The sequence below is a fragment of the Scedosporium apiospermum genome (assembly GCF_000732125.1).
Source record: "Scedosporium apiospermum strain IHEM 14462 chromosome Unknown SEQ_SAPIO_0022, whole genome shotgun sequence".
In the NCBI taxonomy this organism is placed as follows: Eukaryota; Fungi; Ascomycota; class Sordariomycetes; order Microascales; family Microascaceae; genus Scedosporium; species Scedosporium apiospermum.
In genome coordinates, this window is record NW_015971723.1 from 257,106 (window position 1) to 270,117 (window position 13,012).

A 13,012-nucleotide genomic window follows, 5' to 3' on the forward strand; every position below is an offset into this window, starting at 1 on the left:
ATGGTCAACGTTGCCATTGCCGGAGGTTCGAGAAGCATTGGCAGCGCTATTGTAGCTGCGCTCCACGCAGATGGGTCGCACAAATGTGTCATCTTGAGCCGCACGGAGAGTGATGACCCAAGGGTGATTACGGTGGACTACTCGGACATTCGAAACTTGGCAGAAACGCTTGACGTGCATGAAATTCATACCGTCATCTCCGCCCTTTCTCTTCAGAGTGACGCGAGTGGACGGGCCCAGATGAATCTCATCGAGGCTGCTATACGGTCACAACACACGAAGCGCTTCATGCCAAGTGAATTCGGCGCAAATTATACGCAGAAGTAGGTATTTCGCTTCTGATCATCGGGTCTTGGCTTCTCACAAACTTGGCAGATTCATCAAAGGTCTTCCCCTATATGCCTGGAAACTCAAAGCTGCGGATCTTCTTGAGGAATCCAACCTCGAGTATACACGCATTTCGAACGGCATCTTCCTCGATTACTGGTTTGCGCCACACATCAAATCCGCCTTTGCGGTCAACGTGCCCACGTGGGTTGACGTCGAGAACAACTATGCCGTGATTCCTGGGGACGGCAATGCCCCATTGGTCGTGACGCATTCTCGAGATATTGCGCGATTCGTGGTGGCGGTTCTTGGGTTACCTCGTTGGGAAAAGCAATACTTCCTCGTCGGAGACCGACTGACGATAAACGACTTTGTTCGCCTCGCTGAGGAGGTTAAGGGTGTCGAGTTTGAGAAGCACACTAACGATGCTGAGAATTTGGCTCAAGGGGGATGCACGTTTGTTCCCGCCGCACGAGGGCTACTTCAAGCGCTGGAAGTTGAAGATCAGTTATCCATGGGGCGGATGCTTGCATTCATTGGAACTTTGATTGTTGATGGGGACATGGACTTGCCGGCGGAGCCAAACCTCAACAAGGCGTTTCCAGATCTCAAGACGCTCACTGTCCGAGAAGCGCTAGAGATTTCTTTTGGAAAAGGAGGCTGATAAGAGTCAGAAGGTGTCAGCTCGGAATTGGCATTGTACAGAATGATTCACATCTACGTGGACTGGTTTTCTCCCTCTTCAGCTAGCTCTCGGAAAGCTATGGGTTAGTCTCACATAACGAAGAGAACGCATATATAAATCGGCGGGGTACTGTTTGGAGATTCACTTAACTAGACTGGACGGGAACAATGTGCAGTTCTCTTTGCCTACTTTTACCTCCGTTGGCAAGTGTATATATATAAACAGGAGAACCTACAGGCTCATTTCCCAGCGCATATTCTTCTAGCATAACTTCCGGAGTATCAAATTGACTAACTTCTCGCGGGCGTCTTCCAAACAACGAGCCTCCCTCTCTGCAATAGGATCCTATATTGGCAAGCGGTGTGGAGGTTGTATGGGTGAAGTTGGCTATTGAGCTATGCGATGCCATTCACCTCGGTAGTTCCAGCTCGTCCCGCCAATAAAGTAAGATGGGAGAGGTACAGGAAGAGGTCGGTCTGTCTCACTGAGCATGTAAGGGAAGGGAGGGGAAGCGGGGAGCTGAGTGATAGAGGTACTCACCACTGCCGTCGCCATTCCAAATATGTGCGGCGTGAGGACCTCGAACACTTTGGGTCACCAAGTTTCAGTTGACGAAGGCTGACCTCGGCGTCTTTGCTATGACCGCCCCTTCACAAACCACGCCCGCAAACCTCCTCCTTGTCTTCACTGTCTATGAAGACGGGGTCAGCCCCACGCATGCCTCACTCCCTTTCATACTGCTTTACGCATCCACACGGGGCGTCTGAGCCGGAGGATGTTGTAAAACTCTACATGCCTCTCGGTGTCCACAACGGCTCCTCACCGAATAGCCGACCAAGAGACATCTTGGGTTCTATTTTCTTCCCACTGCTACTCAGGATGATTTTGCTGGCTGTCCATCGAATAGAGGAAAGGGCCACTTGGGGAAACCTCAGTGCACAATCAGGCCTCTCGGAATTGGATGATATGATGGATTCTCGAGGGGGAAAGTAGAAATTCCCGAGTCTAACGACTAGCTTTCCCTCCGCGGTGCGTCATGCTCAATCTTCGAGATTGGATCAAACTGTAGAGGGGGCGCCACCAACTTCCGCAGGGGCCAGGCCTTTTACATAAACGAAGAGTATTTTCCGTGGTGGAGTCAGTGTGAGCCTTGATAAAGGCTAGATGTACATGAAAAACTGCAAATAAGGACTAGAACGGTAAGGGGTGGTGACTTCGGCTAGAGATGTGGTCACATTACGTTCGAGTCGTGGGATGAGGCTTTTGAAATGGGATATCAGTGGCAAGTGCTTGCCAGAACGCCATCTCTCGTTCCTGTTGACATGAATGAAGCGCTTAAGATGATTTCGAATTCTGGTCTACGCTCTGCAGCTCCGACGAGGAGGTAAGAATGGTCAATACGGCTTGTGAGTAGACTTCGTTGGGAACCTCTCGCGAGATATCCCAACAGCGGGACCGAGGAAGACAAGACACGACGCTGAACTGTCGCCGAATAGCTGGGGCATCAACATTATGTGAGGGGTGGGCGAGCATAATGGCGCAAAGGGGTCTCGCCGAAACGTTGGGAGTGTGGCACAGGGTCCGGCCTGCGCATACATGAGTCAAGGGGAGTGCGGTGTCTCGTCTCTGGATAGCGTATCTGACTCTGTGCGAAGGTATTTGTCAACACTTTGCACGGAGATGAGACGCATGTGGCCCAGCCGCAGCAAACTTCCTTCAAGTAGCTGGTATAACCCATCGCGGGTAATTTCGGTATATGCAAGGCATTGATATCCAAATCTCGCTGAACCGTACTTCCAAGTCGCAGGTTTTCCAACCAAGAACGAGCTAACACAATAACCTCCCTTCAAAGCTTATGTGATTCAGCCCCCCCTTGATGGAACGGTATCTTCGTGGTAGTGGTCCGTCCCTTTCTTGTTTCCCGCTCCAGAATATTCTAGTCGTTGGTCCCAGATGAACAAGCAAGTTGGCCACACCTTATTTCTTCATTCTGATGGCCAAAGAGATAGATTGCCCTCGCCTACACCGGTGAAGTGGAAAGGCGGGTCTGAAGGACCCCGTCACAATTACACCAACATAATGTGGAAGAAAAAGTAATATAAATCGCCGCGAGACAGGCAAGGAAGACCGCAAACAAACACGGCAAGGGCAAGGACAGCGCGGTCAAGAAGCAATATGGACCCCGATTCGTCCCAACCCTCGGGCCTGGACTGACTCCCTTGCAGATATTAGTGGCTTTAACATGGGTGAACAACATCCCATGACAGAGACAAGTGGGCAGAGGTTGCAACCCGCCTGGCGTCAAAGCATGACTTTGGAAGACACACGTGGCATATTCGCTGAATCGATTCTGCCTCGCCTTGTTCGAAGGTCGTTAACGCTATCGCCGCTTTTGCATCCCCTTGGGAACCAGTCCACGCTGTGCTGTATTCATGATTGCAGACAAGAGCTGAGCCTCAAGCAGCGGGGCGACGCAAAACATTGACGGACGGACGAGAATAACACTCATAGTCCACAGCGAAGTCGTCGAACGAAGAAACAAATAACGTAAACCTATTTCCTCATAGCAGGCCTAGATCGCACGGGGGACAAGGGAAACCCGACCGGTCAGACATCATGACCTCATTCCGTATCCCTGCCCCTGTCCATGCCCGTGCCGTCCCCTATCCGACCGTTGTGCTGGGATGGCTTAGAAAGCTTCTTCTTTCTGCCGTCGGATTTAATGAAAATCTCTCTCATTACGAAGTATTCCCCTTAGCGTCGGAAATGCGACAATCAAGTGTGCATACCGAGTAGGAGGCGGCTTCCCGACAACATGTTTCCGGCCCAGCTTCCCCGAAAAAGGAAACTGGATACGGATAGGATCGTCATAGAAGCGGTGAGGATTTAGGGGAGATGATGTTAAAATTTTTAAATCAATGTCTCGTGCGAGAATTTTGTCGTCTGCACGTTTGTGTGCAAAAAAGCAATAAGAAGCAGGGGAAAAGGAAAGAGCACAAACGGACGGACGAATTAAGGGGAAGAACAGCGAAGAGACTGCGTCGAGCAACTCAATTTACGTTGGGACAGATGTGCATTCGTGCATTGAGACCAGATCCATCAACCCTGGATGCGTGTGCTGTGTGTCTGCGTGCTACATATGCAGCAGGGGCCGGCATTAAGCACAGGCTTACGGGCCCTGGTGCTCTCCCTCGACTGTGGGTGATTTGGGAGCATGCTCCATCCCAGGGGGAGCTAAGGGCTGGTGGCACAGCGCCAGGCCGGTGAAATCAAAGTTCATGATGTTCAATTCTGGCGGCAGAGGCGGCTATCCCCAGCGCAGCCGGCTGACTGATTCTTGAGCAAGTGAACAAGGGCAGTCCAAGACTCCCCTCGCCGCGACAACGAGTCCTGACCGGTTGAAATTGCCACATGCAGGTTCTTGCAGCGATGGCAAACGAAGTCTCGCGTGCCCCTGCCGGAAGCGGCTGGTGGCTCACGAGACAATACTCCACTGAAGCACACCGCGACAAACAAAGTACGAACCCAGAACGCCGGGTCCAGCGTCCCGCCCGTCGATCCTGAACAACAATCGCCGATGCAAGACGAGCCAGCGGCTGTTCTTGAGGCTCAGAAAGCGATCTGCAAATGTACCAAATGCACTTGTTGTCAGGGGGGTTGAGGCTCAACGGTCAGATTTTTGTCGGAGACATTGATCTTATTGGATTTGAGTTTTCCACGCAGCTCGTCTTAGAGACGGGTTTGTTTTCCATGGTCTGAAAGCGCACACGACACGTGTAATGTGCCACCTTCGAGAAACTCGCGGTGTGTCTCGTCCACTTGAGTCAATCAACAACAAGCATTGAAGTATTCCATAAAATTGATACACGCGGCAGTCTAAAGAAGGGTGGGTCTACTTGTAAGTCCCAAGTCTCGGCGATCATGCCGAAGATCGGAGAATCGAGATGAGAATGAAGTCAATATAGAACGGAATTTGATGGTCGAGATGAGAGGTTCAGAAGAGCAAAAGAATAAATGGAAAACTCCCCACCCAATGAAGCCGAACCCAGTCGTAAGAGGATAGAGAAGGAAATGGAAATGGAAATGGAAATGGGAAATGAAAAGATGATCACAATAATCTAGAATAAAAATGCCCCAAGAAATACAAGATATTCATGACCCGAATTGACCCTACAACTAGAAATTCCTGATCCCAAAATGATCCCAAAATGCCCTGTCCAATGATTCCGTATGCCCTCCCAGATTCATAAGACATAAAAAATATATTTCAAACCCAGCTAAAAAAGAAAGGGGAAACGAAGAAGAAAAAATAAAAGAGAAGAAAAGTCTGCCCCAGCCATTGTCATCGTGAGTTCAGCGGCACCTCTCCATAATAATACCACTCCCAAGACTCTGGTTGCCTCGTCGCCCGAACCGGTCTCCGACTCGGCTCTTCAGTCCTCTCGTTCGGCGGAGGCCTTGCCGTGGCCGCTCTGGAATTCGGGGAGTAGCCCATCGGTTCTCGTGGGGAACCGTTCATGGAAGAAGGCGAAACCGGCATACCACCCGCCGCTCTTCTCCTGCGCGCCTCTTCCTGTCGTGCAGCCATCGCTTGTGAGTTGGGAGGTACATCGTCTGAGTGGTGAGGTCGGTTGCCCGGACGGCTGTAGGAATGGGTGGCGTGGTGAGCGTGCTGGTGGTTAACGCGGGTGTGTGGGCTGCCGCCGGCTTGAGGCGGAAGGTGGTGTGCCGGCGACGGAGGTGCAGGACCGGAGTAGTGTTGAGGGGTCGGAGGACCGCGGGCGGCGTTCGCGGGGTAGGAGCTGGGAGAGGTCCAAGGCGGCGTGGGTTGTTGCTGGGGAGGACCGGTTTCGTGGACGGCTGATTGAGTAGGCGGTTGCGCGAGCTGGGAGTGTTGAGTAAAATACATGAATTGTTCGCCATTCTCGGGGGTGTCGCGGTCTGTGAATCGCTTTTAGTTAGTGGGGATCATCCGAGGGAAACTTTGGGAAGAAAGAGGTAAAGAAGAGGGAGACGTACTCGAAGTGGGCGGTTTCACATGAACGCTCCAGTCCCCAGGGCCCGGAGGCAGTCTCACTCCTCCGGCACGAGCGAGTTGTAGGAGGTATTTCGAATCGTCAATGTCCATGTTGATCATCGTGAGCGAAGGCCCCGCGCACGACATAGTTTATCAAAAACCGAAAGAAAGAAACCAGAGGTATGTGAAAAGGGAGGATCGAAGGTATTATTGTCCCCTGTGTCGAGAAATCTTCTTCCCGCCGACTTTTATGGCGCGAGCCCTAGAATATAAACGAAGCTTCTATGGAAGAAAACGAAAGGGACGAGGACGTGGGAGAGGTAGCAGCAAACGCCAGGTTATATATTTGTTCTCTGGCTCCAAAGGTGCCCACGATAATATCTGGGTTTGGATCACACCCCCCCTGACGCACCAGGTGCAGGCGTGCTGCACATCCCACCTTGGCAGCTTCGCACGCTACCAAGTTGTGGAGCTCTTCCTGCAGGGCTACATTCACTCCCTGTTTCTGTTTCGCACCACGTTTTTCTTGAATTTTATTTTTTTCTTTTCTTCTTCTTTCTTATTCCTGTCTTTTTATTTTCTTCTTCTTTCTTATTCCTGTCTTTTTATTTTCTTTTTCTTGGGGCGGCAAACAACAATCCCATGGATGAGAAAAGCAAAGAAAGTAAAATATCGGAGGGGGGGAGAAAACGGTCCACACCCACCATTCCTCCGGGTGTAAACGTATCCAGCTCAGCCCGTGCCCTGGACGGGAGACCGTCACTTTGGTATCTTGGTGGGAAGCATCAGCCCGGGCGTGGGAATAGAGGGTGTGACCGACTATTCCAAGAAAGACCACCACCTGGGGTCTCAGATGGCATCCAAGTACGAAGTACGCAGTAGTTGTAGAGGTGGGGTGGAAAGTTGAGACCGGGGGTGGAAGGAAGGAAGGAAGGAAGGGAGAGAGAAGAGATGGAGTCGTATTGGAAGTCTTGGAAGTCTTGGAATAGTGAGATGAGAGACTAGTCCAAAGACCTTTGGAGTGTTGATGGTGCGAGTGTACAAAGGAGGAATACATACGAAGTAGGAACAAACACCTGCACGCAGCATACTCTAATGATAATACTCGTGTAAATCCTTGACATCTCTAGGTTTTTTGGGGGATTTTTTTTTTACTTTTTGCCCATCTTCTCTTCCCTTCGGGTGATTGACATTGCGACTTTCCGTTTCCATCGTCGGCCGTTTCCTGCAGTTGCTGCGGGCCTCGTCGCCCGTCGCCCGCGCCGCTAGCCAGCATTTTCTAGTGTAGCTACGTGGGTTGGGTGTGTGCACCGGAAAGCAGTTCTCGAACCCTTTGTCTTTTTCTTTCCCCCGTCCCCCCCGTCCCTCCCCGTTCTCCATTCGGCAAGTTGCAACCCAGATTCTCTCATATAATCATAAGTTTACGCCCCCCTTGCTTTGCTGGCATCATCTCATCGAATGGGGAAGTATTGCTAAAAAGGGAGACAAGAGTGGCTGCTTTGGATTCTCGCAACCCCCCCTTGCTGCTCTCATCGGCCCATGTGGAATCACTTGGCGGCCGACGTGGTAAATTCTAGCGTATTAGTCCCTTCCGGAGGAATGGGAATGAAGGAATTGATGAGATCAAATACCAAGATGGTGCGTGCATTGGCATTGGCATTGGCATTGGCACTAGCACCGCCGACGAAGGAAGTACGAAGGAAGTACGAAGTCATTAGTTCCGTTGCCTCAATAGAACACCCCTCGTAGATTGCCTCCGCTCGGCGGTGCTGCTGCACTATTACACTCCCCTTTCAGCTCCCGTCGTGCCTTTCACCTGTTCCTTCGTACGTGGGATGTGGGATGGTCCAGGAACAGCCGCAAGCCTGACTCCTCTCCCTTACCTTGTCTCTGAGCACTAGTCTGCGGCTCCATGCGACCTAGCAAGTATTAACATCGATTCTGAGCCGCTAGACCATTTCCAAGGATGCTGTCCGCCTCCCTAGTTCTGCGCTATGCTTTGTCCTTGACCGGTCGGCCGGGAACAAGCAAAGTCGGCGGTCTCGTGATGAGAATCGCCAGTTGAGGCTTTCCACTGTCCGGCACGGATGCTACAGTATCATTTATTACGTCTTTTTCGATCGTCGATGCGAATGTGATGCGACGGACGCAAGGGAAGAGAAATAAAATAAAATAAACGCACAATTTCTTTTTCTGGTGCTTTTCTCATCAGATATTTTCAGGAGGTCCTACCGACTACGTCCTTGACTTTTCGAGAAATCTGGGATGCCTTTGTCCCGGCGTAACCCTTCAACTCAACCCCTACTTCGAGATACTGGAGAGAGCGCTTGTCATCCTCAAGCCAGAACAGCCCCTTCAACCTCCGCTTGAGAGAAGAGGGCTCGGGAGCAGACGCCGGGAAAGAGTAGGAAATAAATAAATAAAATAAAATAAATGTTAATACGTTTAAAATTAAAAGTAATATTCTCTATTAGTATAAAAAAAAAATGAATTCATTCGCGGCATCCTCGAAAGGAGGGACGGAGAGCAGGAAATAAAAATAGTGCCAGGATGAGTGAGACCCGAGAAGAAAATAGAGAAAAGTTTAGGTGTCATGCGTTTGCGTGCAAGAGGTGAACCCAAACCCGATTCGGACAGCAACATCTCGAGGTGTCTAAAAAAGAGAGAAGAAGAAAAAAGACGCCGGATTCGGAAAGGGGACAAGGGAATGTAGAGATGTGCTGGAGTGTGAGAAAAGTGAAGGAAAGAAGCAATGATACGCGGTAGATCCGAGGTGTGAAAAATCAATAAAGCCTGGACCGGTTGGACCGGTCAAAGGTGCAGTCTTGCTTTTTCTTCGAGGTTTTCTCATCCTTCGTCCTCTCGTCCCCTCGTGTCTGATCCGTGGAGCTATCGGAAAGGGGACAAGGAACGGCGGGGAGGATTCGATGCTAGTGTCCACGATGATCCCGAGTGTGTCTGCTTTGTTTAAAGTACTTCGCGGAGAACAAGAAGATGATCAGTTTGTGATAGAGTGGCGTTTTGAAGAGAGACATCCACCACCCCCCGTCCGTATCCCCAGTGACCCTGGGGAGGAGCAATACAGATCAAGATACGTCACATCTTCCGCAGGCCGCCACAAACCCCAGCCTGGGCTTTTTCGGCTGCGAAATGCGGCTACGAAGCAGAGTGATCAAAGACAGATGCGGCGATAAGACGACACCAGAGACACAGATCGCCCGACTCCCCAGGTCGGTCACTGCTTCTGGGATCTAGCGTCTGTTCTCTGCGCTTGAACGTTTTCTGACCGCACTAATCTGGGGCGGACGCTAAGGATAATAACGCAAAAACGATAATCGCAAAAGACAAGTGGGTGATGGGACGATTTTAAAATTCCGATCACTACATGAAGGGGGCACGCGGGCGATGGCACCAGCATCTCTTTTTCAATCCGGGGAAAAGTAATCAGCCTCGATAATTGACACCGTAAGAGTTCGCAAGACTGGAGAAAAGACGGCTGGGCTATCTGACGATATCTGCTTGCTTTTTTTGTGAGCTTCACTTTTTCATGCCCCGTGTTTCTGTTTCTCTGCCAGACAGGGAGGGGGAGGTCTGTCGCTGCTTGAGAATTGACTCTCATAATGGCCTCCTTCTTTCTGCAATGGAATGTCGGAAGAAACTCGATGTCTCAAGCGAGCCAGTTATGTTGCCCGACAGCGGATTGCCTCCGCTGCAATGGTGGGCAGGTCAGGCCAGACGATACCTCCAGCATTAACGCACACGCACCACAAATAATGGGTAATGATCCAGGTACAATCTCGATCTCGATCTCAGCACCCAAGCATGTACGGAGTAAGAGGCAGCAGGTAAGCATCTCCCGTCGTCGGATGGGAGAGTCAGCTAATTCTCATCAACCAAAGACAAGACAAGGCATATTTTGATGGACGATGTTGATACCCGACAAGGCGTCCACCACCCTCCATGCGTCAGCATTCCAGCTTCCCAGCTCAGCCCGTCGTGCATTGCGCCTGCACTGCATATAACCCCAAGACGGCCTGCCACGGGACGGCTTACGGCTCAGACGAGATCGAGAGAAGAAGATATGCGGGATGCGGGCACTGTAGTACTCGGGAAGTGTATTTCCGTGCTTCCGTGTGTGGTAAGACGAAAGCAAAAATTTTGTAGATTTATTCTGCGTAGCATGCATTGCTTTCGTACACGTAGATGAGATGTGATTCATAAGATCTCGGAGCTCTGCCGCGATTGGGTCGCGGCCGGGACGGACATGACCCGGCGCGGACGCCTTTTTTTCGTCACCCTGTCCTGTCCAACCACCCTTTCATCGCTCCGGTTCCAGGCCTCAGTGAAACAAACCAGGCAGGAACTCAATCAGGGTCTTTTGGCATATGTAGGGATGCCTGATTACGAGCAAACGACGGGATGGAGGATTGAGAGGGGTTGTGGAAGCCTCGGGTGGCTTCCAATAGGACGTCGGAGATGGCGTTGTTCGCGCACCTTCGATATGCCCGCTGCACACTTTTGACCGTTTGAGGGTGTTGGCTTGTCTTAGACTAAATGAAGCGAGACATCTGTGACGATAGGGTCGGGACTGTGGAGGGGGCGTTCGTGAGAACCAGTCGATATGTCATCGTCGACACATTGGAAGGAGACGACATTGAAGATTTATTCTTACACCGCAGAACCGCCGTCGTCCTGGTTCCGCTCAGTCGAACCAGATCGACCAGGCTATCAACTTCAATGGCTGGCAAGTAGTCTTTTTTTTTTCTTTTTTTTTGGATTTATTTCGGTGAGTTGGACTGGCAGGATGGGCCCAATACGTTTACAGTAGAGTAAGTTGTAAACTTCACTTCAATCAAGACCGAGTGGATGTCCAGTCACCACGTCCAGCATCTCGGCGTATCGCTACCGAGAGTCTAGCTCAGTGCTACATCGATGGCTGCTAGTACTAGTTTCGGCGGTCGAAGCAGCAATACTTGAGGAATCACAACAATGCATCAAGGCCGATTTCATTCACGTTCGCCCTCTCATTCCGGCCAGTGGTACCGACCATGGACGGTGATGGACGCACCCGTCTCGCTCACAAACGCGACTCTCTTCCGGATCTAGAATGAATGACAAAAGAGACCCCAAAATAATCATGAATGGAGGATCAAAGACAAACATATAAACATACATAAAATCTAAGACAGTGAGAGACCTCAATGCGAGACGAAACGATCAACGCCCCGCGCATGAAGGGCACATCACGTATCCATCAACATTCAATCCCACTCTCTTCGCCCGCTGACCTCGACCTCCGAGAGCTCCCGAAGAAAGAAAGGTGAATAGGGGGTAGAGGGCCATGGGAAGCTGCTCCACGCAGTGCTCAAGGGTACAGACGCTTGCGCAAACGTGTGCATGTAAGTCTCGGAAACCAGCATACCTCGAGCCAGCGGGATACCTCCTCCAAGCTCCTGGCCCCACAGATCGGCCCCCAAAGGTCCCAAGTAAATGAGCTCTTGCTTGACCTGTTATCGTCGAGCATACACGAAGTCTGTCTTGAGCTTGGCCTACCCCCTCCCACTCAGGCGTCCCGACCATATGGACCCAATTGTCCGTCGCATACTGGGGCGCAGGCCTGCATCGTCGGCCAGCTATTCCTCGGCTAAAACCCCTCCCCCAAAAAGAAGAAAAAAAAAGCAGAAGCGATAGCCAGCATATCTATGGCGCACTCGTGACGTCCTCGGCTCAAAAGCTGAGCCATGATCTTTGTCAGAGGCAACCGCTTTTGGCGATCATCACAACCATCATCGATTCGAGACCTCTCTTGTCTCCCCTGTTCCAAATGCTCCGTCTGTGCCTGCCTAGGCTTCAATGCTCATCCCCCACGCTAAACCAATTCGTGATTGTGATGCTAGTGATGTAGGCAAGCCGTTCTCAGGTCTTCCCCTACTGGATGAGACGGAATGTGTGCCTCGCAAATACACTACGCAATGGGCTTCTTGCCGAGGAGAGACTAAGCTAGAGATGGTCAATTCCGGCAGTGGAAGGTGTGTGAGGACAAACGCCGATAGAAATGCAACAAACAAAAGGAGGAGATGGAGGGGAGGGAAAGGGGGGAAATTGTGTGAGTGCAGGTGTTAGCATCTCCCGGGGGGGGGGGGGGGGGGGGGGGGGGGTAAGCTGAGGGAGGACTCGGTGAGAGGAAGACGCAGTACCATCTGGAGCACCATGCTTTTTTTCTTACACCTTTCCTCGCATTCCAATGGCCGTCTTCTGTGGAGCGTGCAAGCGTTCGCTCGGTCCCCCGTCGACCCTTTACAACGGTTCACCGGTGTGGGGACAGAGTGCAGCTTTCTGCAGGTGTATTCTCCTCTTTTGCTTTTTCGTGTGCCTGTTTGCCTCTTTCGCCCTAGACAAGCGGGCTGTCAGCATTCCGTTCGCCTCCGCTGTCGTCGAGCTAAGCTGGTATTATTCACTTTTCATCAGAACCCACAAGTGACGATAGTGGATGGATCATAGTGCAGCGCACATCGTCAGAAGAAGCAAACGGCATTGCACAGCGACGTGGAGAAAAAAAGGAAGAAGAAGAAGAAAAATCAAACAAGCTGGCGTCGCGCCTGGCTTTTGGGGAGGAAGAGAAAAGCAAATCCATCGACTGGCATACATCGCACATTTTGTAGCCTCAATATTCCTTCGGACTGGGTGAAGGAGAGAATGTGAGCTGTAATATCACCTCATCTTTGATGTGCGTGTTTCTTGAGCTGGCAGCAGATCAAATACCCAATCTATACCAGGGCTTGCTGCTCGTTCTCTTTCTTTTTGCTTCTACCTCAACTTCCGAGTCTCGGAGATCAAGAGTGCCGGTTATAGAGGCAAATGTGGCTGGTCTACGTTGACTATTCGTTGCCATGATAGAGATTGCGCCTCTTTCTCCCCGATATTACGAGCAACCAGGCGGTTCCCCGCCGGTTCGGACACAATCGGAAACCTTCGCCGGACTA

At 51.2% G+C, this 13,012-nt stretch overlaps 2 protein-coding genes across 2 annotated transcripts; one reads left to right on the forward strand and one right to left on the reverse strand.

The window, feature by feature from the left end:
- SAPIO_CDS0384 (Nmra-like family protein) lies at positions 1-991 on the forward strand (the record flags this gene model as incomplete). The annotated part of the gene is made up of 2 exons (XM_016783178.1): positions 1-323; positions 376-991. The coding sequence occupies 2 exons, from the start codon at positions 1-3 to the stop codon at positions 989-991; spliced, it is 939 nt and encodes a 312-aa protein (XP_016646378.1).
- Positions 992-5,354: 4,363 nt separating this feature from the next.
- Positions 5,355-6,149, reverse strand: SAPIO_CDS0385 (uncharacterized protein; the record flags this gene model as incomplete). Its single annotated transcript, XM_016783179.1, has 2 exons — positions 5,355-5,953; positions 6,032-6,149. The coding sequence occupies 2 exons, from the start codon at positions 6,147-6,149 to the stop codon at positions 5,355-5,357; spliced, it is 717 nt and encodes a 238-aa protein (XP_016646379.1).
- Between the last annotated feature and the right edge of the window lie 6,863 nt (positions 6,150-13,012).